General features: G+C 43.2%; 1 protein-coding gene across 1 annotated transcript in view; it reads left to right on the top strand.

The window, feature by feature from the left end:
• Kif14 (kinesin family member 14) overlaps nt 1-26,294 on the top strand; it is a gene marked incomplete at its 5' end in the record, with an annotated part of 67,959 nt that extends 41,665 nt beyond the window's left edge. The window contains 12 exon segments of the mRNA XM_059280193.1: nt 385-514; nt 7,820-7,920; nt 12,130-12,224; nt 15,105-15,158; nt 15,161-15,289; nt 15,292-15,327; nt 15,495-15,679; nt 19,020-19,175; nt 20,613-20,732; nt 23,567-23,641; nt 24,868-25,000; nt 25,357-26,294. Of these exon segments, the coding sequence (XP_059136176.1) occupies nt 385-514; nt 7,820-7,920; nt 12,130-12,224; nt 15,105-15,158; nt 15,161-15,289; nt 15,292-15,327; nt 15,495-15,679; nt 19,020-19,175; nt 20,613-20,732; nt 23,567-23,641; nt 24,868-25,000; nt 25,357-25,724 (1,582 nt within the window).
• Between the last annotated feature and the right edge of the window lie 1,501 nt (nt 26,295-27,795).

Below are 27,795 nucleotides of genomic sequence, written 5' to 3'. Positions count from 1 at the left end.
TAATTCCAACACTCGAAGGCAGGTGGATCTCTGTGAGTTCAAGGCCAGCCTGGGCTATGGAGTGAGTTCCAGGAAAGGCTCCAAAGCTACACAGAGAAACCCTGTCTCAAAACAACAACAACAACAAAAGACTTATTTATTTATAAGGTATGTGTGTGTGTACCTGTGTGAGTTTATGTGCACCATGTGCACACAGTAGCTATTGGAGACCAAAAGAGGGTGTTTTTTGGCCCCTGGAACTGCGGTCACAGGTGGTTGTGAACCAGTCAGTGTGGACACTTGAGAACGATCTTGAGCCCTCTGGAAGAGCAGTATGTGTTCTTTGCCACTCAGCCGTGTCTCTGTGTTTTAGGTTAAGCATTTTCCTTTGGCTTTGTTTTTCAGACATGATACATCCGACAGAGGCCGCTCTGATACCTCGGTTCGAGTTCGTAACCTGCAGCTTGGGATCTCAACTTTCTGGAGTCTGGAAAAGTTTGAATCTAAACTTGCAGCAATGAAAGAGCTTTATGAGGTCTGTGATAGTAAAGTCTCTGTAAACTTAAAAAGAGGGGTGTGTGTGTGCGTGTGTGTGTGTGTGTGTGTGTGTGTGTGTGTGTGTGTGTATGTGCTGTCTGCATGAATGTCTGTGTACATAACATGTGTGCCTAGTGCCCTCAGAGGCCAGAAGAGGGTGTTGGCTCCCCTGGGATTGGAGTTACATAGGGGTGTGAGCCACCATGTGGGTCCTCGAAATCAAATCCATGTCCTCTGGAAGGGACTAGATAATAAATTTATTTTAAAATTGTAACAAATGCACCTCTTAACAGTTTTTAAAAATATTTTCTTAATTTGTGGGTCATGTTGGGAACAGTTTTCTAAGTACTTTTTGAAATTATTTTCAGGGATTTTTACTTTACAGACTTTCTGTGCTTACCTTAAGACTCCAGAAACACAAGACCCTGGAAGTGAGCCCTGGCTCATCACTGGGTAGTGTAAACAGCCACTAGCACTCACATCCCTTCACCGGGTGCTTAACTTTTACAAGTCCTAGGACTTCCGTGATCATAAATATTATTTCTAAAACTTTAAAAAAATCAGAACTTTAGAGAAAATACTGAAAACTCTTTTTTTTTTTTTTTTTTTTTTTTTTTTTTTTTTTTTTTTTTTGGTTTTTCAAGACAGGGTTTCTCTGTGTAGTTTTGGTGCCTGTCCTAGATCTATCTTGCTCTGTAGACCAGGCTGGCCTCGAACTCACAGAGATCCGCCTGCCTCTGCCTCCCGAGTGCTGGGATTAAAGGCGTGGGCCACCGCCGCCCGGCCCTGAAAACTCTTAATGACAGTAACTTCAGTGTTGTTAGTAGCACAGTCCCTTTTGCTTGCCTAACTGCAAATAACCCAAACAATAAAATATAAAGAAAAATATTTAAGATTTTTGTTAACAAGGTTCCATTGTACTGTATGAATAACTTACTAACTGCCCTCTTCGACTAAAATTTCCTAGTGCTTACGTTATGGTGAGATCAAATCTTTCTCTAAAAAGCAGCCAGTGTTCTTAACTGCCGAGCCATTTCTTCAGGTCTCCTATAAACTTGAAAAATGCAGCTGGGTATGCTCACGCATGCCTGTCTGTGATCATGGCACTTGAGATGCAGAGGCAGAAAAAGCAGGAGTTCGAGGCCCACCTCAATTACCCAGTGAGTTTGAGGTCAGACTGGTTTATAAGAGACCCTATCAAACTCTCCGCTCCTCCCCAGATAAAACAAAATACAGGAGTGACACATTCTAGTTAAGTAAGAGGAAATCCACCGGTTACTGAACTCCCCAGCGTTAACGGCTGTAGAGTCCTGCTTTCCTTGTGTGTGCCCGTGGAGTTTCACTGGCTTGCTTCAGCATAGTTGGAGTGTGACCTCAATCCAGTGCTGGATCTGTCCTTAAGACTGTGTGTGCTTTACAGGCCTTGCATTTCAGCTTCAGCAGGTCATGTGGTCTGACATCCTCTCCCTGCGCCTGACAACATGTGCTTATATGTTTTCCCATTGTTGTGTTCTGGATGTTTTCAATTGTCGCTTTCATTGATCACAATTAAAAGCATCTTTTTGTTATTTTTAACATCTGTTTTCTTCTTATGTTTTCCAAAGTGGTAACAAAATTATATTTTTTCTGTTTGCTGTACTTTGATGCTGTACATTATTGCTTGCTACGAGTATTGCCACAAACTAATGTTAGGAATTTGCTTTGCTTTGTATTTTAGTAACTAGTGAAGTTGAGGTTTAACTTTGTTTCTTTATGGTAAAGTATCCTTTGACTTCTTTCAGTTTTCCCAGACAGGGCCTCATTTGGCCCCTCCAGCTGGCCTGGAATTCACAGTGTAGACCAGGCTAACCTCAGACTCAAAAACTCACCTGCTTCTGCTTCTGGAGAGCTGGGGTTGAAAGCATATGCCACCAGGCCTGGCTGAGTTTTTTGTTAAGTGCTTATGTATTTTGTTAATAAGTGGTTTTTTGTTTTTATTCTAATCGTTCATTTTTTTTGTCCTGATTATGTGATCTTTTTTTGTGGTGTGGAGTGTGTGTGTGTGTGTGTGTGTGTGTGTGTGTGTGTGTCTGTCTGTGTGTGTGTGTCTGTGTCTGTGTCTGTGTCTGTCTGTAACTGCACGAACCTGAAGGTATGTGAGTGGAGACCAGACTTTGGTGTTAGGTGTCTTCCTTGATCTCTCTCCACCTTATTTTTGGGGGTAGGGTCTGTCACTGAAGCTCATCAATTCAGCTAAGGTGGCTTACTGTTGAGCTCCAGGAATCTGCCTGTCTGCTTCCTAATCTCCAAACCTGAGATTAGAGACATACACCGAGGCACCCAGTATTGAGTATGCACATTCAGGTCCTAATGCCTGGTTAACAAGCATTTAACTGAGCCATTTCCCCAGCTCTGTGTGACCTTTTTATTGGTTTTATTTTGTTATATAGACTTTTTCTTTTCTGCTTGTTTTATTTTGTTTTGAGATAGGATCTCATATAGTACAGTTGGGCTTGAATTTGCTGTGTAGCTAAAATGACCTTAAACTTCTGATCTTCCTGCCTGTTGGGATTAGGAGGGTCCACCACCATTTCTGACTATATAAACCATTTTTAATTTGTGTATGAATGTATGTTTTAATTCAGAGAGTTTACTGAGCCATTGTTCAGTCTTCTACAGTTTTATTTAAAAGTTTCTATCTTGGAATCAGATAAAATTTGGGGCTGGAGAAATAGCTTAGTGGTTAAGAGCTCATACTGTCTTGCAAAGGACCCAAGTTCTCTTCCCACCCACATCGGGCAACTTACAGCCACCTGTAACTCCAGCTCCAGAGGATCAAAAACTCTGGCCTCTACGGGTGGCTGCACTATTTGCCCACACACATATGTAGTTAAAGATTGTTTTGGTTTTTTTAGACAAAGTCTCTCTAGGTAGTCCTGGCTGTCCTAAAATGCACAGAGGTCCCCTGCTAGGAGTACAGGTGTGAACCACTACGCAGGACCTTTTTTTTTTTTTTAATTACTATGTTTTTGAGGTATGAACTTGAAGTTGTTTTCTTCTATATTTTATTTATCCCTAAACTAATTGCAATATCTTAAATTGTAGTACTAATATTTCTCAAATATCCCACGTTTAAATTATGTGACTACTAGAATTACATTCTATAGTGCTTAGATAATGCTCAAATATTAATGAAAATGTTATATGTTAAAGCCTAGAGGGTGTTGTAATAGCTTTAATTTGTGAATTACTTAATCAGAAGTGGAGCTAATTAACTCAATCTAGAAGATAATAAGACAAAAGAAAGCAAGTAAGGGAATCCTTGTGAGAATAAAAAGGCAGAAACTAATGAATTAGAACTTTGGAGACTTGAAGAGACATGATTTTAAGAATGATGGCATTTATTGTCATCTTAGCACTCAGGAATCCAAGGGGTTTAAGGTTATTCTTGGCCACATAGAAAGTACAAGGCTAACTTTTCATGTATGAGACCCTTATCTCAAAAAATAAAAGCAAAATCACATTTAAATTAAGATGACAAAATCAGTTAAAAATTATATCACCAATAAAATTTTATGCTATTTTTAGATTTATTTACTTTTATTATATTTGTGTGTGTGTGTGTGTGTGTGTGTGTGTGTAAGAGAGACATAGACAGTGAGTATAAAGGTCAGAGGACAGCTTGAGAGAGCTGATTCTCACTTTCCTCCATTTGGGTCCTGGGGCTTAAACTCACGCCAGTAGACATTGCAGCAAATGTCCTAACCTCTGAGCCACCTCACTGTTCCTATTTACACATTCATCTATTTATATTTTTTAGGTTAGCTCATGAAATCATGTGTTTCCTTACAGTGTTTTCACACGTCTATATTAGTATACTTTGTTCCCATTCGTCTCTCTGCCCGTCTGTTCGCAGGCTCCCTGTGGCTGGCCCCCTTCCCCCAAATGTTTTCCATCACCTTCTCTTCTTCTCCCCTCGGCTAGATCTCTTCCTCCATTCTCATGATCCCCTATTAGATACATGTAAACACAAACACACACACATCATTTTAAATCTAAGTTCCACATATAAGAGAAAACAACTAAATACCATTGCCTTTCTGAATCTGGTTTATTTTGCTTAACATAATGATTTCCAGTTCCGTTCATTTTTCTGCAAATGTTATGATTTCAGTGTTCTTGGCAGTTGTATAAAATTCCATTGTGTGTGTATGCTGCATTTTCTTTATTCTTTCATCTTTTGATGGGCATCTAGGCTGGTTTCCATTTCCTGGTTATTGTAATATTGTAAATATCCTAGCAATATGCATGAATATTGAAGTATCTTTATGGTATGTTGCCTTAGAACCTTCCTATGTATTAAATTTGAGTCTTCTTTTTTTTTTTTTTAAGACTTATTTATTTATTGTGTATAGTGTTCTGATTGCATATATGCCTGCATGCCAGAAGAGGGCACCAGATCTCATTATAGATGGTTGTTAGCCATTGTATGGTTGCTAGGAATTGAATTCAGGTCCTCTCAAAGAACAACCAGTACTCTTAACCTCTGAGCCATCTCTCCGGCCCCCTAAATTTGAGTCTTCTAGAAAGGAAAAACACTCTAGGAAAAGATAAATTATGAAAGCTGACTTAATGGAGGGACAGCTAAATAATAATTTTAAAAGTTTGTCAATGAAGTAGATTAAAAAAACAATGATTAAAAAAATAATAAGTGGGAGCCAGGTATGGTAGCTCATACCTGTAACCCAGCACTTAGGAAGCTGAGGGTATCAGATCAGTGGTTTAGGGCTAGCCTGTGCTAAGTAGAGAACTGTCTGAAATCCATGAGAGTGTGACTCAAAAAAGCTAAAACAAAACTAGAAAGAATGAGCTCGGGTTGGAAGGAGGGAGCACTAGAGAGGGATGGAAAGGTGCTGATTCCAGTCAGCTGCATGAGTGCACACTCGGAGAGTGCCAGGGAAAGATGAGCCCTGTTCCGTGTGCAGCGCTGCAGAACCTGCCAGCGTTCATCTGCTGATGCTCAGAGTAACTACAAACGAAACCTAAGAGCTGGGTGTGGTCACGTACATCCCAGCACTCAGAAGACTGATATGAACACAGCTAGAAAAATCCTGAATGAAACCTACCAAACAAAACCTGAATGACCTTAAAAATAAGATAAAAACAAGCCAGCCTGGGCTACAGAGCGAGTTCCAGGAAAGGTGCAAAGCTATACAGAGAAACCCTGACTTGTAAAACAAAAACAAAAAAACAAACAAACAAAACAAACACAAAACAACCCCCCCAAAAAAACAAAAAAACTTCTGCCATGAGCAGGGAGTGTTTATTTCAGGAAAGCAAAGTATATTCTTCCTTTGATTTTTTTTTAGGATGTGTATTTTGCCTGTATGTGTATGTGCATACCACATGCATGCCTGGTTTCCTCCACATCCAGAAGTAGGTATCAGATCTCTTGGAATCGGAGCTGTAGATGGTTGTGAGCTACCGTGTAGGTGCAGGGATCCAATCCCAGGTCCTCTGCAAGAAGAACAAGTCCCTTAACCACTGAGCCAAGCTTCCAGCCCCGGCAAAGCCTGAGAGGGGTTGTGTCGGAGCAGTGAGGGTGTTCCTCTCTACACGGTGGGGCTGTGGGCGGCTTGACTTCCTGTTTGTGTTTCTATGTGTTAATAATTTCCGATTTTACAACAATGAGCGTATTTAAAACATCATTGAAGCATTTGATCACTCTTTCCCATGATGCACACACTAAACCCTCGTATGCAGCTCACTGTTGGACTGACTTCCTGCTTTCACATATTCTCCCAAGTTCTTTTCTTAGTTTTTACACATGCTGCACTCTGAATCAAGCTCTATAGTATGTATCTAGTAGAATTTTAATTGAGACTGCTTAAATACCTAATGTATAGATTATTAGTATATTCAACCAAGAAGGGATGTGTGTGTGTGTGTGTGTATGTGTGTGCACTCATGCATGTGAATGTGTGTGTGTGTGTGTGTGTGTGTGTGTGTGTTTAGGGGATGGAATACAAGACTTCACACAAATTAAGCAAACAATTTATCACTGAGACATTTCCCCAGTTCAAGATTGCACCTTAACATTGCCAGATTATTTTTATCTCTCCCTCAGGGTTTTACTGTTAACTGTCTCTTCTAAACTCCAGTGGTTTTTAAAAAATTGTTGTTGTTTATGACTTATTTTATTTTTATTTATATATCTATGTGCCTTTATGTTATATGTGTACATATGTGTGGCCTGGAGTTGGAGTTAAGGGCACCATCATGGGTGCTGGAAATGGAACCCAGGTCCTCTGAAAGAGCAGGGGCCTCTCTAAGCCTCTGATCCATCTCTCCAGGTCCCTAAGTTTATTATTATTTCTGTGTGTGTGTGTATGTGTGTGTGTGGGTGGGTGTGTGTGTGTGTGTGTGTGTAAGCACGCCAGAGGACAGCCTCAGGCACCATCCACTTTCCTCTTCTAGAAATGATCTCTCGTTGTCCTAGCGCTCACTATATAGACTCGGCAGTGGACCCTAAGATCCACCCATCTAGCTCCCAGCACTGGGATCACAAATGTGTGTCATCGCACCCTGAGTTTTTCACTAGGATCACAAATGTGTGTCATCACACCCTGAGTTTTCACTGGGACCACAGATGTGTGCCATCACACCCTGAGTTTTTACTGGGATCACAAGTGTGTGTTATCACACCCTGTGTTTTTGACATGGGTTCTGGGAATCGAATTCAAGTCCTATATGTACAGGACAACGATTTCACTGCCTGAGCCATCTCCCAGTCCAGGTTACTGTTTTTGAAGTATTTAATAATTTTGGTTGTTTTTATAAGACTTATTTTAATTCCCAGCATCATGTGATTGGGGTTTTTGTTGTTATGGTTAGTTTTTTAGGTTAACCTTTCAAAATAATGGTTTTTAGGTTAACATACAAAATAATAGATTTCATAATGGCATCTGCATACATGTTTTTACTACAATTTATGTTATTAGTTCTTAATTTGATCAGTAATAAGCTATTTTTAAGACTAAGCAGATAACCTGGAATTTGCTAGTTTTATGTTTTTGTTTTTTGGGTTTTTTTTTGGTTTTTCGAGACAGGGTTTCTCTGTGTAGCTTTGCGCCTTTCCTGGGTCTCGCTCTGTAGACCAGGCTGGCCTCGAACTCACTGAGATCCGCCTGCCTCTGCCTCCCGAGTGCTGGGATTAAAAGTGTGCGCCACCATCGTATGTTTTAAAATAATAAAATTACTTAAGCCTTTTTGCTGAATTATAAACATCACGATTAATGGAAAGGCTGTATTTTATTTTTCTTAGAGTGACGGTGGTAACAGGACTGAGGATGTCTTTTGTGATCCTGAAGACGAGTGGGAGCCGGACATTACAAGCACGCCAGTTTCCTCCCTTTCTAGAAGGAGGTAAAGTTGTTTTGTTATTGTTTTTCTTGTTCTGTGTATATGTACATGTGCAAGTATGTAAGTTACAGAGTTATATATGCATACATGTATAAAATTATCTTAAGAGACTTGCCGTCATGATATATCTGTAATGGGGACCCAGAAATATAAATGTCATTAATGTTAGTGATCAAATTACAGTGCTTATAGCATTACATTGTTTATTAGTTTGCTGTATGAGCAGAAGTGTTTAGTATTTTATCATGCTAGTTTTAAGAGCAGCCTAGGATGGCATAGATCTAATTTTCTGTATAAAAAAAGAATAGCATTATGGGGCTGGAGAGACGCCTTAGCGGTTAAGAGCACTGGGTTCTCTTCCAGAAGACTTGAGCTCAACTCCTAGTACCCACATGGCAGCTCACAACTATCTAGAACTCCAGCTCCAAGAGACCCAACATCCTCATACAGACATACATGCAGGAAAAACACCAATTCACATAAAAATGAAAATAAAGAAATCACTTGAAAAAGAAAAAGGAATAGCATCACTTTTAACATCTCAAGAATTTGACATGTTCTGATATTTTATTGTAAGTTACACATTTAAACACAATCAAGTTAGTATGAGCACCACAAAAGAATAAATCAGTGTGATACAGAACATCTATACATAAAACATAAAAGCGCCCATAGTGGGTATGTGTTTTCATGGAAAACCTAGCTGTGCTTAGAACTTAAATGCTCAGAGTATGGAAGCAAATAGGATAGAAAGGCCTTGGCCTGGACCATTTGCCCTTTAATTTTGCTTGTTGTTTATTGAAAACAAATATTCCTATGATGGCTACCATGTCCTGAGGAATCCCAGGTAAGTAAAATCCTCCCTGTCCTCATGAACCCGGCCTTGGAGAGAGGAGAGGCACTAGATAGACAGAACTGGAGAGAAGAACCCCATTTTAGGCATATTTGAGATGCAGAAGCAATGGGACTTGGTGACTGGCTGTGCAGTTCAGCCAATGAAAAGCCCAGGGTTGCTCCTGGTTTTGAGCTAGGGAAAGCAGTGTTTGAGACAGATGGTAACTTTCCAGTTGGCTATGACGACTGAGGTTTCCACAGGACGTTAAGTGTATGTTTAGTCTGGAGTGTGGGGCAAAGGAGTTTTCAGAGTGAACATCAGTAGCCAGACCAGGCTGGCCTCAAACTCAGAGATTCCCCTGCCTCTGACTCCTAATTGCTGGGACTAAAGATGTGTGCTACCACCACCCAGCAAGATCCTGTCTTAAACACCAACAAACAAGCTCAGCATGGTGGCAGCACTCATGAGGCAGAGGCAGGCAGACCTATATGAGTTTGAGGCCAGCTTGGGCTACAGAGTGAGTTCCAGAAAAGGCACAAAGCTACACAGAGAAACCCTGTCTCAAGGGAAAAAAAAAAAAAAAAAAAAAAAAAAGAAAGTTAGTTCCAGGATAGCCAGGGCTATATAAAGAGACCCTGTCTCAAAACAAACAAACAAAACACTAACAAACAGAACATTTCTTGAATACTTGATAAGATCTCATTCGGCACTCGCCACAGACCTCTGAGTAAGTGTTGTTATGGCCATCTGTTTTACAAATGAGTAAAGGGAGCCGTCACCAAGAGTTGCTGTGAGGGAAGTATGTGGCACAGATTCTCCACACAGACCCCGAGCTCCTTTAATGCAGAGAACGTCTCTGAACCCTCAGCAGTAATGTAGTGAAAAGGTCGCGGACCCTAATAACAGAGTGCCGGGCAACATCTCCAGGCATTGGTTCCTCATAGAGCAGCTGCCGTCCCGGCTGCCTGGGGACCTCTATGATTTCAGCTTGGGAAAGATGCTGCAGAGAGCCACAAGGGTAGGAGATGATGTGTGCAAACCTCTCACTGTGGTGTTCAGTGATGGTGGCTTAGACTGTTGCGTCTTAGTGTATCTCAGAGGTAAAGCCCTCATCTAGCATCGTGAGGTCCTCCATCAGTCTTCAGCACTGAGAAAAGACTTTTTCTTAATGTTACAATATAGAGAAGGTAGAATTTCGGATCCAGTACTGGTAAACAGATAGTGATGTCTACAGGTGCTTTGACCTAAGGATGAAAGATACTGCTGGGCCGGGCCACTAAAGTGACCTACGGATGGTCCTTGATAGAACTGGATGTATGGGGCTTGAGATAAGTAGTCAGCCTAGAGTAATAATGACCACCTCCAAATTTTAACCAGACCAACACATTGGAGAATTATCATGAAACCCTTTGGGTTTTAGGATTACCAGCTTCTTAATAATAAGAAAAGAGTTCATTATAGACAAGTATAAGCTTTATGGAAAGAACATTGTGGATCACAATATGGTCATTAGTTGGAGAACACTAGTGTTTAGTTCACTGAATGTTGGTGATTCTATCTTACATCTGCTGAAGTCGGGGTTAACGAGAAACAAACACGTTTTAAAATGTGACCCCCGCCGGGTGGTGGTGGTGGCGCACTCCTTTAATCCCAGCACTCGGGAGGCAGAGGCAGGCGGATCTCAGTGAGTTCGAGGCCAGCCTGGTCTACAGAGCGAGTTCCAGGAAAGGTGCCAAAGCTACACAGAGAAACCCTGTCTTGAAACCGCCCCCCGCCCCCCCCTCCCCCCGCAAAAAAAGTGACATCCAAAACCAAAATTCTTTTTCATATTTTTCAAGATTTTGAAATTAGGTATTTTCATTTGGCAAAGACACTTTTGAGAACTTCTGTAATTTAATGGTATCATATTTTTTAAAATGAGTTGCTCTTAGTCTGAGACCTTGTGCATGAAGTTTCAGCCTTGTAAGAATGTTTATGACAGAGTGGGAACTCGGAGAATGGCTGCAGGTAATGGAAACGCTGACAGATTGCTCTGGGGCTGCTGGTGGCCCTGCTGTGCGCAGCCGCTCTGCAATAAAACCGCCTGGTCCGGCCACCTGTAAATCACTCGGGTGGCCGACAGTTCAAAGTAAATTCTCCTATCAGGTTGAATGAAAACTCTCAGAAAGGAATGTGACAAGCATTTTCTTAGTTTAAACATTGTTTAACGTGGCAATGTCGCAAGAGTAATACTTTACCTGGCTTAACTTACTTTTTCCTTTTCCTCTAGAAAAACAAATACTTGGAAATTGATAGTCCCCCTTTATCTTCTATCATATTTCTGTAGTTTCACTTATTTTTGTAAGAATTCACAGGGGGGATTTATATTTGAAACATTTAAGCATTTGTGGACGGAATACTTCCATTTAACAATCCTTTCAACAAATAGTACTTTCTTCTGGTGAGTCAGTAGAAGTTTGGTTAGAAGACGCCGAAGGGTCACCTGTATTTAGATTCAGGTCACTGCTCAGGGAGTTTCGTTCTCATAATGAGCTAGACGTGGAGTTTAGAAAGGTAAAGGCGCGCCTGTGATTTCTAGGCTGAGGAACGCGCTGTGCAGGAGCAGTGGAGGGGGTCACTTCCTCCTGATGGGTACTGTTCTCACGGGCATGCTTTGTACAGGGTCTGCTTAGATGCCCTTTTTACCTGTGCTTCATGTCCTTACTTAAATTCCTCCCCTAGATAATTCCAGTCGATCCCGCACACCTCTCTATCCCGCACACCTCCCGCCGTATTCCTGGCTCTCTCCCCACACTGCATAGGCAGCGTCTTTCTGTCCTGTGCTTGGTTCTTGCATGCTTTCCCAAGTCTTCCCTGGTCACATGCCTGTGGCTGAGATACTGTCCCTGCTTCCCAAGTCTGCCCTCTGCTTGGCTAGCCCATGCTTATCCTTCAGGGTCACTGTTCCAAGACGCCCTGCCAACTCCCCAGCCAGACTACTGAAGCACTCTCTGCCCTTATGGCACTCCCTGAACTGTGTGCCAGGCTTCTCCCTTTGGCCAGATGCCAGGTTTCATGGCCGTGTTCAGCACCCAAGTAATAGTGCACAAGAAATGCTTATCCCATTTCGTGAACGATGTTAGGGCGAAGCCTGCACATAGGAAAATTCTTGCTCAGAAATGGAAATGAGTTAGTCCTTGTTGGAAAGAACACATATACATGCCTATGTTAGAATATTCCCCCCTCCCCTGAGACAGGGTCTCATGTAGGCCATGCTGGCCTCAAACTCCCCATCTTATGTCAACCTGAGTGTGGGATTACATGTTTCCACAAGGCTGACAGCATTCTTAATGCTCTGTGCTGTGTAGCAGCTAACCTTATGCTTATCTTTGGTTTAGGAGCAGAAGTTTGATGAAGAATGGGAGAATTTCTGGTTGTTTGCATGACATACAGGTCCATCCGATTCAGAATCTGCATTCTTCACACTCGTCAGGTACCGCTGTCATCACATTGTTCATATAGTAACAAAGTTCCACTCTCCCTTGTTCTGTGGGCTCGTGAAAATCATTTCATTCCATAGCAGCTGTTTCCTTTATAAAATGAAGATGTGAATTGGATAGCTATTCTGTTTCGCAAATTCTGTTCTCTGATTTGTTTTAAAGGCTTTTAGTTGAGTGGTTAATTCAAATATGGGAAAATATGTTTAGAATGTTATTTTCTTATGAGCAAAATACCAGAGTATTTATCATACACTGTGATCTGTGTGAAGAGGAAATAAAAGAAGGCATGCATGTATTCATAATTAAATGAATAAGACCCTCTAAAAAACTAGCTAATAAATAGCCCGAGTGCTGCTTGTCTGTGAGCATGTATTGGACAAGGGAAGAATTAGTTTGGTTATGTGTGTGTGTGGGGGGGATTTGGGGTTTGAACTCAGGGCCTCAAGCATGCTAGACAAACTCTGTACCACTGAGCACCTTATTATATATAGAACCTTATAAAAAGTTCTAAGATGATGAGCAGGCTCAGCAGTTAAGATCACTTGCTGCTCTTACAAAGAACTCAGGTTCAATTCCCAGCACTCACATGGTAGTTCACAACCATACTCCAGTCCCAGGGTATCTAATGTCATCTTCCAGGTATGTACATGGTATACATATATGCATGCATACATACATACATACATACATACATACATATATAGCACTTATACATATAAAATAATTAAATAATCTAAATTTTTTAAGTTTGTTACTATTTAATGTATTAGTCTATTTGGTAAAGGTCCTAATAGAATACAAGTAAGAATAAAAGAACTATAGCTCATCTTCTTCAAAGAAATTGGGTTTGGTTTTGTTATTTTCTCAAAATTAGCTTGGAGGAAGATAATTGTTACCCTTAGGACTTATTGATGTTGTTATCCACTGGCTACATGTGTGTTGGTGTGAGCACACACACACACACACACACACACACACACACACACACACACACGCACACACACAGAGCAATGTGTCTATTCAGTATTTTTTTTTAATTTATTATGTATTCTGCCTGCAGGCCAGAAGAGGGCGCCAGATCTCATTACAGATGGTTGTGAGCCACCATGTGGGTGCTGGGAACTGAACTCAGGACCTCTGGAAGAGCAGCCAGTGCTCTTTTCCTCTGAGCCATCTCTCCAGCCCTTGTAAAGTGTTTTTAAGGAAAAGTCAGATATGAGATCCTTGCTTATTTCAAGTTTTCCCAAGAGATGGAGCTGGGTGTGACGGTAGACAGTGTAATCCTGGCAAGCACTCAGAAGGCTGCCTCAGAAAGATGGAGTTCAAGGCCAGCCTGGGGCTATTGAGTGAACAGTGGGGAAAAGGAGAGAGAGGAACTGCTCCTTGTACGTTCAGTAGGGGCCTAAGGGAGGGGTTGCTGTACCTAGGGCCTGGCATCTTCTAGCTTCGGGAATCTAAGGAGTGTCTGACTTCTCACTCAGGGACCATAATATTTTCTAGCTAGGTTTCTACGGGTCTCAAACATTCGCGTTGACTTTTGGAATGCATCAACCCTAGAGGACTATATCGTTGGCTGTCTTGGGTGGCTAACTCTAGGTCGCGTCATAGTGCCACACATTCTCTGGAGCTGGAGCTTCAGGTCGGGCTGCCGTGTCTTTCTCTCCCAGCCAAGCTCTCGGCTTTGTTCTGGGCGTTTCCTGTTCCCCATCTTCTGCCTTCTTCTTAGTGTTTACTTCTAGTCCCCCCGTGGACTAGATCAGAAAACCGCATTTAAGTGAGAATCAGGATGCGCAAATGTTATGTACTCAAGTCTAAGGTGACTTGCTGAAGACCTGAAGGAGCTCTTTGGCCTTTCCATTGACTTCTGCTTCGTCAGTACTTAGAATGTGGTGTTTTCTGCAAGCCCATCTCCCGGAAGTGTGCTCTGTTAACTGCAGAAGGTCAGTTAGCTTTAGCCTGTCCTGACTGTAGTGCACTCTGGGAAGAGCTCTCCTCTTTCTTTCTTTCTTTCTTTCTTTCTTTCTTTCTTTCTTTCTTTCTTTCTTTCTTTCTTTCTTTCTTTCTTTCTTTCTTTCTTTCTTTCTTTCTTTTTCCCAGATAGGGTTTCTCTGTGTAGCCCCGGCTCTCCTGGAACTCACTTCGTAGACCAAGCTGGCCTCGAACTCACAGAGATCCGCCTGCCTCTTCCTCCCGAGTGCTAGGATTAAAGATATGCACCATCACTGCCCGGCGGGGAAGAGTTCTTCTAACCTGAAGGTTCTGAGGCATTTCTTTTTATCCAGTTCATTGTTGCCTGGTTTTCTAGTTTATGAGTTAATTTCCCTAGATGTTAGGAAAACTTAATTGCTATCAAGTATAGAAAGATTAAATGAAGGGCTGGAGAGATGGCTCAGCCAATTAAGGGCACTGGCTGCTCATCCAGAGGACCAGGGTTCAATTCCAGCACCTACATGGCAGCTCACAACAGTCTGGAACATCAGTTCCAGGGGATCTGGTGACTCTTCTATCTTCCATGAATACTAGGTATGCACATGGTACACAGACATACATGCAGGCAAAACACCCAGACACGTTAAAAAAAAAAAAAAAAGGAAGGTTTAAGTGTGTAGGTACATGGGGCATTTTGATTCTCTAGTTACTTGTATGAAGAGTGAAGAGCTACAAAGCCTGTGGACTCAGCTAGTGAGAGGTTAGTTGGTCCCTACATGGGACTGTTTTCACCTTGGTGTACAGAAATGAGAATGCACTGAAATAAGAACAGCCTACTTCGGACTACTGACCACTGGTTCTTCAGTATACTTGCATTCGTGTGCGTGTTTGAAAATCCTGTGCTGGAAAACGAGGCTCACACTGGCTGTTTTCTGTCGGTGTAGGTTTAATGGAAAAATCAAGCACCATTTACTCAAATTCTTCAGAATCATTTCTTCCTGAATTTGCAAAGAATTGATTGGTTCGTCAATAGACTTTCTTGGACAGAGTTATGAGGAAGAGAAGACTATAGCAGATAGCCTGATCAATAACCTTGTTAAGCTTTACAATGGGCTGTTTGCCATTTCCAAAGCCATGAAGAGCAGGATGAAGAAAGCCAAAATAACCGTAAGCGATTCTACAGATTCCCTGCCCTTCCCTCTCGTTTTGGGGCGATGATTTAATGCATCTGGCCGACATCTCTCGGCCATGTTTAGATGCTTTAATGGTGACCGTACCTGAGTTATTCTATCTGGAGACTGTTCCTTGCAGTAATTTTCCTTTTTCTTTCCAAGTGTTCTCCTCTGACCGGGCAGCACAGGCCTTCACCGTCCAGATTGCTTGTGCCTTTGAGCAGCTTGTGGTTTTGTTCAAACACTGGCTGGATGATTTTCCTCCTGGTCCCAGCTCAGCGAGGCTTGAAGATGAATTGAGACAAGATATTAAAAAACTGGGAGGCTATTTACAATTGTTTTTGCAGGTGCGTTGATTTCTTATTTTTGAAGAATTCATTTGTTCTAAAAGTATTTATTGGCTTCCTACCACCTGTATCTTCCCTAAAATTACATCTGAGTATTTCCGGGTGCTTCCTGTTTTGGGGTCCTAAGATTGGATGCAACTGGTTGATTGAGCAAAGATTTGGTATCTGTGTGCTAAGTGGTTTGAAGCTGTTGGTTCATTTCGTCCTCACGACAAGCCCCAGATGGGTGCTGCTGTCAGCGTTTTATAGATGAGGAAGCCGAGGCTTGGGGAGTGACTGGCTCAGCCAGTGTTACATGACTACTGGGTAATAGGGGATGGATCTGAGTCATGCGGTCTTGGCCAGTTTATGCTCTTCTAGCCTCCAGTTAAGGTCACAGGGCAGAGAGGCAGAGTCTTGCTCTGGCTGTGGGCTGGCTTTCAGCTCACGCTGAATTAGTAACAAACCTGTTGATATCATGGTGAGAAAAGTAATTTCGTTTCCTGCTCACTTTGTATCAAGTAACATTGGGTTTGGCCACCAGGAAGAAGCAAGATAGAAGTTTGCTTTGTGTCCGCTGGAAGGCAGAGGTAGGCATGGAGGGTCTTCTGCACAAAGAGGCGGGGTCCCGACGCCTTGCTTTCCTCCCCTCTGCTATGCCTGAAGTGTGGGCTTGACCTGGTCATGCTCCGTCATGATAGAGCACCATCCGAGTTGTATGTGCGCAGCTGGGTGGTGGGTGGGGACAAGGAAAGGGCCTTCCTTCAAAGGGAATCTTCGTGAGGCATCAGATGGGACCAGAACTTCACCCGACCACAGCTAGCTCCAGCTCTAATCAAGAAGTGGGCTTTTTATTCTAGGCACCCGTGGACCAAGTTAAACATCAGGGTTCCATTACTGTAGAAGAAGTAGGGAATTAATGTTGAAAGTATCTCATTGTTACCATGCCAGAGATCTCTATGAGAATTTCTCCAATAGATGGGTGCGGGGGGAGTGAGAAAATACCAAGAGAGGCAAGTTTCACTTTTTAAAATGGATATTTAAACTTTTTAAAATGGATATTTAAACTTTTTAGAATATTTGGTTAAGTTTTATGTGATGATACCTATCATATTTTATGTTGTGATTTCCGCATTAATTTTTTTTACATTTGAGGGGCCTGTGGGGGCTTATGCACATCATGGTGCATGTGTGGAGGTCCAGGGCAACTTGCAGGAGTCTGCCATGTGGTTCCAGAGACACAAACTCAGGTCCTAGGGCCTGATGGTAACCTCCTTTACCCATGGAGCCTCCTCTAACCAGCCCCGACTTTCCACATTTTTGAAGTGGAATTCTTTTTGTGACAAGTACTTCCTGAGTGGTCTGAGTTCAGGAAATATTTACTATCCATTGTTTTTTCCCCAGGAGAACTTTCTTGGTCTCCCCAGCTTGGTTGGGTACCTCTCTTGTCTGTTTTTTTGTTAACCCTGAGTAAAGCTATTCATTATGCCTTTTTTTTTTTTTTTTTTTTTTTTTTTTTTGGTTTTTCGAGACAGGGCTTCTCTATGTAGTTTTGGTGCCTGTCCTAGATCTCACTCTGTAGCCCAGGCTGGCCTCGAACTCACAGAGATCTGCCTGGCTCTGCCTCCCTAGTGCTGGGATTAAAGACGTGTGCCACCACCACCCGACCCTCATTATGCCTTTTAATATGCCATACTGTTAATAAGCATGTGTACTTCAGTGACTGTATGCTCTCTGTAGATGTAGGACTCGGAGCGTCTTTTCACAAGGTCTCATGATGTGATAACTAGCTAGTTGAGTATTTGTTGTTAATCTTAAATTCACACCAGATGAAGGGTTACTTTGGATACAGATAACAGGGAAAGAGAAGAATGTACCACAGAGGTGGACTAAAGACAGATGTGGGCAAACTTCTGGTGAAGAAGATTTGACAGCATAGAACCATGAACATGGAAGCATGGGGTTGGCCAGAGAGCAAAGCTCTCGGTCAGGAATAAGGGTGTGACTTAGGTTCACCCCTAACGAAGGAATATAGCTCAGGGTGGTCTATGGTAGAAATGAAAGAGGCAGTGTAAGAGGGTGTGTGTGTAGGGTGTGTGTGTGTGTGTGTGTGTGTGTGTGTGTGTGTGTATGTGCATTATGTGGCGTGTGTATGTGTATGTGCATGCGTGTGTGTGCGCGGGTGTGTTAGGTTCAACCCTAATGAAGGAATATAGCTCAGGACAGTCTGTGGTGGAAATGGAAGAGGCAGCTTTAGAGTAGCGTGTGGGGGAGGGGAGCGGACTGTACCCATAAACCAGAGGCTCACTGTTGTATTTGAAATCCTGTGTTTTCTTCTATGCGATGTTAATTTGTGTCTTTAGACAATCTGCTTAGCTTCTTGAGTCTCTCTATTTTCTTACCTGGAAAATAAAAACAGTAATGTCTACCTGGCAGGGTTGCTGTGATTATCAGATGAAATCATGGTATAAGAAAGCACCTAAGAGGCAGGTGGATCTCTGAGTTCGAGGCCAGCCTGGTCTACAGAGCAAGCTCCAGGACAGGCACCAAAACTACACAGAGAAGCCCCGTCTCTAAAAACAAAACAAAACAAACAAACAAAACAAGACTTGTGCACTGAGTGCATGTGGGAAGGCTGTTGTTTAAAGTAGCTGGGGGTTTTGTTTGTTTGTTTGTTTTTTGTTTTTCTGTTAGTTTTTTTCCTTTCTCTTCCTCTCCTTTGCCGTCTCCCCTGGGAAAAGAGAATAGTTTTAGTAACTGTTTGTTGGGGTGTTGACAGGACAGTTTAAGTTAAAAGGCTGGAGACACACCGTGTTGCTCCCGTTTTTGATACTTACTTACCAGCCCTGTCTTAGTTTAACTTCATGCTGGCTTTCCGTCTCTCTTCACTGGGTCAAGTCTTTGAGGGAGGCGGAAGCTGGGTGTGTTCATGTCACAGCTGCATCGCTTCAGGGCAGCGTGCTTTCAGTTTCCCACGAGCACTTCCGTGGTCATCACGCTGTGAATTTCATTTTCATTGTGTATGGTTTGTTGCCTGCATGTATGCCCGTGATCCACATATATGCCTGATGCCCTCAGCGATCAGAAGTGGGCGTCAGATCCTGTGGAGCTGAAAGTTCCGATGATTGTGAGTTACCTAATGTGGGTGCTGGGGATCCAACTTTGGTCCTCCGGAAGAGCAGCCAGTGCCCGTAATCTACTGAGCCATCTCTCCAGCTCTGTCGTTGTTTTTAGTGCTGGGACTGAGGGCTGAAGTCCATCCCCTCATGCCTGCTCACTTCACCCACGTCCCTTTTTTCTTTATCACCTCTTCAAAATCTCACAGATGTGATACACTGACTGATCCATTTTTATTTCACAGGGGTGCTGTTCGGATATTTCATCAATGGTACGAGAGGCTCAAAACAAAGTCGTCCAGATAATGGAGCAGGCTGTTCAGTGTGTGGGTCAGCTAGCTGTTCTAAAAGGGAGCAAGCTCTGTTTTCTGGAAAACGGCGACAAGATTTCCAGTACCCAGGTAATGTGTAATGTTAGCTCTGGAAGACTTGCGAATGAACGTTAGAGACTTCTGGTAGTAGTATCAGTGCATAAAATATGTTCATTCCTCTTTTCAAAATAACTTGTACTTTTAATAGTTTGGCAGTGACTTAAAATTCTTTTGGTCAGAACTGGATAAAAGAAGGCTACCTCCGTTGGTAGATTGCATAGCATGCAGGAGTTTGAGCCATAGCACTGTATAAAAGATGTAGTACACATTTGTAGTCCAGCCTTAGGAGGCAGACAGAAAGATCAGAAGGGCCAGATCATTCTTGTCTGTAAAGCAAATCTGAGGCCAGCCTGGGCTACATGAGTACTTTTCTCAAACAAACAAAAATGATTAAAATATGATTGGATGATTATAGGTCTTTACAGTCCTTTTGGAGGTAGGCATGGTGGTGTACACCTTTAGTCCCAGCATTCAGGAGACAGAGGCAGGTGGATCTTTGTGAGTTCAAGGCCATCCTGAACTACATAGTTCCAGGACAGTGAGACCTTGTCTCAGAAAACAAACAAAAAATCCTTTGGGGCCGGGCGGTGGTGGCGCACGCCTTTAATCCCAGCACTCGGGAGGCAGAGCCAGGCGGATCTCTGTGAGTTTGAGGCCAGCCTGGGCTACCAAGTGAGTCCCAGGAAAGGCGCAAAGCTACACGGATAAACCCTGTCTCGAAAAACCAAAAAAAAAAAAAAAAATCCTTTAGGGGCTAGGGATAGGGCGCTCACCTAGCACTTAGGGCTTGAAGATCATAAGAACAGGGACAACCTGGGCTACATAGTGAGACCAACTTCACAAACCAAAGGAAGGAAAGATGTTCCTTTCATTCTATGGTTTGATGACTGCTATCAACTGTGGGACATGGTCTCATACAGTTTACACATGAAAAAAAAACAGTAATTATAGAATATTTGTATTTGCCCACTTTGTTTATGCTATGAACGATATTATATTAAAATGTACTATAGTTTAGCAAATAAGGTCCTACCTAAAATGAACACACTTTTTAGCATAGCACGTGGAATACTAATTATAAGTTTGCTAATTTTACTTCCCAATAGATTGTTCTCATACTAACTTTAGCTGAATTAATAAACTGGGCGTGAATTATAGCTTCATTACCTTATAATTTTGAAAAGTATATAAAACCAGGCACATGGGATGGCCCAGTGGTGGAGATGCTTGCCACCAAGCCTGATTTCCTTAGTTCCATCCCTTAGAGCTTGGGGTGGAAGGAGAAAACCAACTCCTCCAAGTTGTCCTGTGACCCTCATGTGCTCGCTCTCTCTCTCTCTCTCTCTCTCTCTCTCTCTCTCTCTCTCTCTCTCACACACACACACACACACACAGAGAAAATGTAATAAAATTTTAACGTGTAAAACGTGAGCTTACCATCTAAATGTGTAGAACTTTCCCTCACAGGCATTCACAGCTGCCCTCCAGGATGGCATAGTCTCAGGGATGAGGGGTCTCTTAGACTCTGGGCTGGAGAAAGCACGGGACCTCAAGCGAGACCTCTCCAGGCAGAGTGCACATGAGGAGGTAAGGTGGATCTTAAAAACGGTTTTATTTCAGGATGTATATTGCCCAAAATACTTTAAAACGCACCTATGATAGTGTAGTGCGGGGACTTCCGCTTTTCCATACTGTGTGTTTGTGTGTTTTAGTTTGTACTGAATTATTTTTAGTGAAGAGGCAGAGACCATGTCTGTGACTCTCCTGAGCCATGTGGAGGGTGACAGCGACTGTCTGCTCTCTGGATGTCTTCTCATCTTTCTGTTGGTCTTCGCTCCTCTACCTGCAAACAGAAGCCGGCACTCGCTGATGCTGTCAGCTTGAACCAAGTATTTTTCCAGCGACATTCACATCAGTCATCTCATGCCAAGATGCACACCTAGAGAAGGTGTCAGTGACTTCCTGGGCCTGCTTCTGCCTCCTTCCAGAGGACGCGTGAGCAGTGCTGGGAATGGGGGCTGGAGAGACTCCCCTAGTGTTCCTGCAGAGGACCGAGGTTCGGATCCCAGCATCCACATGCGGGCTCACAGCAGTCTGTAACTCCAGTTTCAGGGGATCTGATGTCCTCTTGTGCCCTCTGAGGGCATCAGCCACATATGTGGTACACAGATACATGTGCAGGCAAAATACCCATACACATGAAATACAATTTTTGGAAATTAAAAAAGAAATACTAGAACCAGTGGCTGGCTAACCTGCTCGCCTTGCCTGTACGGGTGGCATCCTCTGAATATGCCCGCCCCTCTCGCTTGTGTGGTTTTGTTCACTTGTATTAAAAGATGAGCAAAACCAAAGGCGTTCTTCTTGGCCCAAAATCAAGGTCTGTGGACCCGTGCGGTTTCGGTAGACGTGAGGCTGATGGGGTTCTGCAGTGGACTCTGAGGAGGGGGTGGGTTGGACTGTTAGGTGGCAGTCGACCACCGCGGACAGCTGCGATTGGCTTTGCCTCAGGAACAGCCCCATCCATTGCTGATATGTTTTATCTATGCTGGAGTTGTCGGTAAAACTTCTGCTGGCAGTGAGTGGAGAGTGGGGTAAGAGTGACAGGTGGAGACGGAATGATGCCCGAGCAGTGCTTCTCCTGCTGTTAAAACAGGCAGGCGTTAGCTTTAGTGTTGTTCTGAGGAAATGAAAGGGGATTCTTCATGCAGAACTCTGTTCTCTTCCTCTTGCCCTTCTACAGTCTGCCGCTGTAGTTCGTTACATGGTGGGATTTTAATTGTATTCTCCCCCCTCTCTGTGCAGGTACCCGTGTGTGTGTGTCTGTGTGTGTGTGTCTGTGTGTAGGTCAGAGGTCAACCTCAGATGTTGTTCCTCAGGAACTGTTCACCTTGATTTTTGAGGCAGAGATAGACTGGCTGGAGCTGGTCAGTAAGCCCTAGAGATCCTGTCTTCCTTCCACTGGCATTACCAGCCCATGCCACCCAGGCCAAGCTCTTGATGTGGTTGCTGGGGATTGAACTCAGGACCTCATGATTTCATGGCTTTACCAATGGAGCCATCTCCCCGCTCCTGATTGTGTTCTTCCAACTTAAGAGTCCTAAGAGCCTCTGGCAGGGGCTGCAGAGGAGGCTCGGCAGGTGAGCGCACTCACTGCTCTCCCAAAGGACTGGGCTTGAGTCTCTGCACCCACATCGGGCGGCTCACAACCACCTGTAACTCCAGCTCCAGGGGATCTCACACCTCTTCTGGCCTGTGGGCACTGAACTCATGTACACACACACACACACACACACACACACACACACACACACACACACACACACGCATGCACACGCAAATAAAATAATAATCAGGATTGATTGTTTTTATATTTTTTAAAAAGGACCTGTAGCAGAAAAATAGAATACCCAAGAAGTAGAAAAATAATAATTAGAGAAATAGAAAATAGACTCATAGAGGGCACTGGAATTATGGTTTCAAAGTGGGGTTCATAAAGTAAAGAATTTATGTGTGCTTAAATCCTTTCTTCTTTGGGGAGACAGTCTTATCGTGTAATTCTGGTTGGCCTGGAACTTGCTTCATTGTCCAGGATGGCTTGAACGTGACAGTAATCCTCCTGCCTCTCACTCCTAAGTGCTGGGATTATAGGTGTGCCACCATGGCCTACTTCTCTTCTTACTGTAACACAAGTTTGCGCTGACCTAGACAAGAGCTTAGTGAAAGCCAATTAAACCCAAGCAGAATCCCCTTGCAGAAACTTGGCTCCACCTGCGGGAGGCAGCAGTGAGCAGCGGACAGCAACTTTTTGATTTAGTCTAAGACGCCCTGCTTCTGAGCTAGGAGATACCATCTGAGATCTGAGTCTCAGTCTGCAAGATGGAAATGCATATGCAGCATAAGATTATCATTGAGAATCAGATAAAATTTATAACATTCTTAGGGCACCTCATATTTGCTTGACAGCTCAAACCATCTCTTCTGAGGGAAATTTTGGAAATTTCATCAGAGTATATTCTTTTTTATACTTATATTTTATTATTATTGTATGTGTGTGTGAACCTGCATGTCACGTCACACATGGAAGTCAGCAGACAACTTTATGAAGTTTGTTCACTTTTCCCACCTTTATATGAGTTCTAGGATCATCCATAGGTCCACAGGCCAGAGCAGCAAGTGATTTCACCTGCTGAGCCCAAGTGTGGCTTTTTTGATATGGAAATCAATGTGTCATTTACTTTGAAGAAATTCCATTTCTATGATTTAAGTGCTCTCAAGACATTTTCTGCTTAACTCAGAGATGGGACTTCCATCTCTTCTGGATTCTAGACTAGAGCTTCCCCATCTGGTCTCACATAGGTCTGAAAACAATATGTTTCTTGATGACTATTTGTATAACAGAGTATTTTCATTTTCTATAGGTTACCAAGAGGATGAAGGCTAATGCTGTGGAACTGGTCAGCTCTCTTGAAAACATCTTTGCTGAATGGAGACTAGTAAGAGGGGCTTTCGGTTGTTTTTGTTTTTTTTCTTTTATTTTTATTTTATCTTTTATTTCTCTTTTGTAGCTAGAGTTTTCCTGCCTGGCCCACAGTCAGGACAAATCTCTCTTACCTGCCAGTCCCACAGCCCCTCAGACCCGACCAAGTAAACACAGAGACTTATATTGCTTACAAACTGTATGGCCGTGGCAGGCTTCTTGCTAACTGTTCTTACAGCTTAAATTAATCCATTTCTATTAATCTATACCTTGCCACATGGCTCGTGGCTTACCGGCATCTTCACATGCTGTTTGTCATCGTGGCGGCTGGCAGTATCTCTGACTCAGCCTTCCACTTCCCAGCTTTATTCTCCTTCTTGTCCCGCCTATACTTCCTGCCTAGCCAATGGCCAATCAGTGTTTTATTGACCAATCAGCAACACATTTGCCATACAGACCATCCCACAGCACTCTTTTGTTTTAGATCTTTTTATTTCTTTGCATCTTTAGCTGGAGACAGCTAAGTTGTGCGTGTTAACGAAGCATACTTGTTTTCTGGTTTTCCTTTTGCAGTCTTAATACACTAGTGTTAGTAACGGGTTCCTGACGGCGCAGGAACTTCCTAATGCATCATCTGTTTCATAGTTACTGCGTGGGGCTGCCAGCTTTTGCTTGAGTATAGTCATTATAGGCTAAAAAACCACATTTAATGATTGATGTGCTCAAATAGTGTCGAATGGAGTTGAATTAAAGTTGTCTCATGTCACAGACCTCACTTTATAGAAAAGGGCAGATGGAATATATGGTCAGCGTACTGACAAGGACAGCAGTGCCCATGACTGGACTAGTTCAGTAAATGTTTAAAAAAAATGTTAAACACTGTGAATCGGAACTCTTTGAAATGAAATGTTAGCCTCTTACGGTGCTGGACACCATGGTACTGACGCTTCCTCCTGTCCCCTGTGCTGGGATGCTAGGGCTGTAATTTAAATAAGTTAACATTAAATTCTTACTGCTTTTGAAAAGTAATCATTGTTCATTTTGTATTTTGATCTTGCTTATAGAAATGAAGTGTTTGCACTGGTGAGGAATGAAACATTTTCAATGTAATTTGTTATTGACGTAGTTTCATTGTACTTATCATAAACTAATGATAAATTTCTGGGCAATTAAAATCATTCTGACTACATTGACTGTCATGTAGTCTATTATATCTGTATTTTAAATATTTTGTTTATACAGAAAGGCTTCAGAACTCAAGTACAAGAAGGTTCTAGACAACAAGGTCCCAAGATGCTAACTCTTGCATCAGAATTCTTGAAGTTACAATACTGCTTGGAGAAAACTATTGAGATTATTACATCCGCACTGAGAGGTACGCACCCCGAGTGGGGTCTGGAACTGGAACTGTGTGCTCCAAGGACCCAGACATGCCTCCCTCTCTCTCTCGCAGCCTGAGCTATGACTAACTCACTGATCACTTCGCCAGTGAGATTAGTTACCAGTGTAGGAGCGTGGGCTGTTGAGTTCCACGGAACCCAAGTCCACACTTTCTGCCTGCACAGTCAGGGAAGCCAGGTGTTTGCCCACGAGGCACTTCAGCAGAAAAACCTTCAGTGGTTTGGGGTTGTCATGCGGGGTCCTTCCACTTAAAAGATCCCTCGAATCGTGTGATAATACCAGCTGGCGCCTGGAAAGGGTAACCCGCTTTTTCCTTCCCCTCTTACGTAGGGTGCCCCGGTGACCTGCATTGTCTCAGAAGCTGCACTGAAACCATCTGCAGCCTGGTGCGCAAGCTTCACAGTGACTTCCTTGGGCCTGCTGCTTCTGATGGCCGCGGTGGGAGTAAACTCCCTGATCACGGGGAGCTAGCGTCTCTAGCTAGGTCGCTCCTCATCTGCTTTGAACGCGGAGAAAGACCTGGTTTGTTGAAATCCCAGGGATCTTGTCATCAGAATAGCAAGGAAGAGCAGTGTGAGTTCACCAGCGGGGCTGACTGCAGTGGAGGCGTGCTGACACGTGCTTGTGGACTACACGGAGACACAGCCCCAGCAGTGCCCTCACAGGCCTGCACCCCCAGTAGGATCCAGTGGGTGTGAAGCCATTGCACAGGCACTTGGTGACCGTCCATGACCAAAAAGAACACTTGGTGACGCTCTTCCTCACCCAGGAGGACCTGAAAGGAAATGTGTGTAAATGTTTAGAGTCCGTGTCTACACAGAGCCTCCTGTCGGGTGTGGATATTACAAACATATGGAGTCCTGGTTTCAGGACGCCTCAGTGTGTGCCCAGAATTTTCTAAGCAGATGGTTTTTAAACAAGGAGTTTACCATGTTGGAACACTGGCATCAGAATGAAATCGGGAGGGTCTCAGGACCACGCGAGTGACCATGTCTCCAGTTTCTCGTTGCCTTGAATTTTAAATGCTTACCTTGAACACTGTCTCTACCTGGTTCATTAGTCTGTTTGCAGATGGGGATTTTCTCGTGAATGGAAATCTGAACAACTGGTTACTTTGGGCCTGTGCATTCCCTCCCCCAAATATAGCATATGGGATTAGGTTTATGTGAAATTCCCAGCACAAGTTTAACTAAGGCAGCTTACTACAACTCTGTCGAATGGTTAACTGTTTGCCATCTTCAGTAATGTGTAACTTGTTTCTTTTCAAACTACCTACCTAAAGATAATCTAATTACATATTTATGACTACATAGCATCAGAGTTTACTCTGTTGTCTGTGTTCCGTAATGGGCGCTATAGTCATAAACTTTAAAAATAGCATGAAATGTGACCAGCGTCACTTGAGGGATCAGACTGGCCTTTTTGATAGTGCTTGTTCTGCTAAAGGGTAATTAGTTTACATCTTGTTTGATGGAGAATAAAGATCCTTATTATATTTCATAGCTTTAAAAAAAAAACCCTTCATCGACAACCAAGTAACAAAGATAATACCCTACTTTAGGGTTTAACTTAAGGAAATATTTTAACATTTTTGACCTCAAGGGTATGTGTAATTTAAGAAGATACGTAGTATCTTTGCCTGGGTGACCTAAGCAGGCTTAGAGGGAAATTCTCTGGAATAGTAGCCTGACCCTTTGGCTTGTTGATTCAATGTAGTTGGATGAGGTTGGCTTAAGGACACCTGTCACCTTCTCTAGGGGAGGGACTATAGAGTAGCCTGGGGAGCTTGGCAGAGCAGTGACCCCCGTACTTCTGGGGCTTTGAAGCGGGCGGTGCAGTCACCGGGCCACCCTGCGTGCACCGCTCCTGTCTCAAGTGTGGCAACGCAGAGGATTTGTTTCCATTTTCCTTTTTGCCATTTGTGTTTTCTTCCTGAGGTTCACTGTGGCTCAGTCAGTGTTCCGGCAAGTAGCGCTTGTGTGACTAAGTTGGTAAACTGAAGTACAGAGAAGGCTCTTTCCTGAAGGTCGGACTCACCGAAGTGCCAGAATCAGCGGGAGGTCTCCCCCTGCTGCACAGCCGTTAGTCTGTAGTTTCTCCGTCCCTCTCCCTCTGTTTTCTGTCTTTGAGACATGGTCGTGCGGGGTAGCCCAGTGTGGCCTACCCCTGTTAGCTTCCTGCCTTCACCTCCTGACTGCTGGGGTCACAGTGCACACCCCAAACCCAGCCAGTGCCTGTTTTCTAAACTCATGCCTGTCCTCAGAAATGTTTCGGGTACACTTGTAAGCTTATTTATATTTATGCTAAATAATTTGTTATACTGTATTTGAGTGGATGGTGTAAAATATGTTGCTGTTAGAATCATGTGCACTGAAAAGTGTTATAAAGAGGGCGCCTTTAATAAATCTTGTGAGCTTCAGACTTGCCTCCTGGTCCAAGACTTTTTTATTGAATCATTTTCATTCACTTCACTCCCCATTCAAAAACGTCACAATAGCTCTGCCTGGCTAATACCTATCCTATTTTGCAAATCAGATAAACAGGAAACAGTAGACAAATGCTAAAATGATGTGGTTCCTGTGCGCTCTTCTCGCGTCCCTCCTGGAGCTGGGGACTGAATCCAGGTGCTCTGTCACCTGGCTGCAGTCTGGCCCCTCCTTTCTCCTCCTCGAACACTGTTCCGCCCTCTCATTGGCTGAGCCTTGAACAGCTTTACTTCCCTGCTGAGCAGGTGCTCTGAAGCTGTGCGTGCTTTTTATGCATTTGGAA

Source organism: Peromyscus eremicus, chromosome 15, assembly GCF_949786415.1.
Source record: "Peromyscus eremicus chromosome 15, PerEre_H2_v1, whole genome shotgun sequence".
NCBI classification, from domain to species: Eukaryota; Metazoa; Chordata; class Mammalia; order Rodentia; family Cricetidae; genus Peromyscus; species Peromyscus eremicus.
The sequence above is the reverse complement of the archived record's forward strand: the minus strand, read 5'-3'. Positions and strand labels throughout refer to the sequence as shown.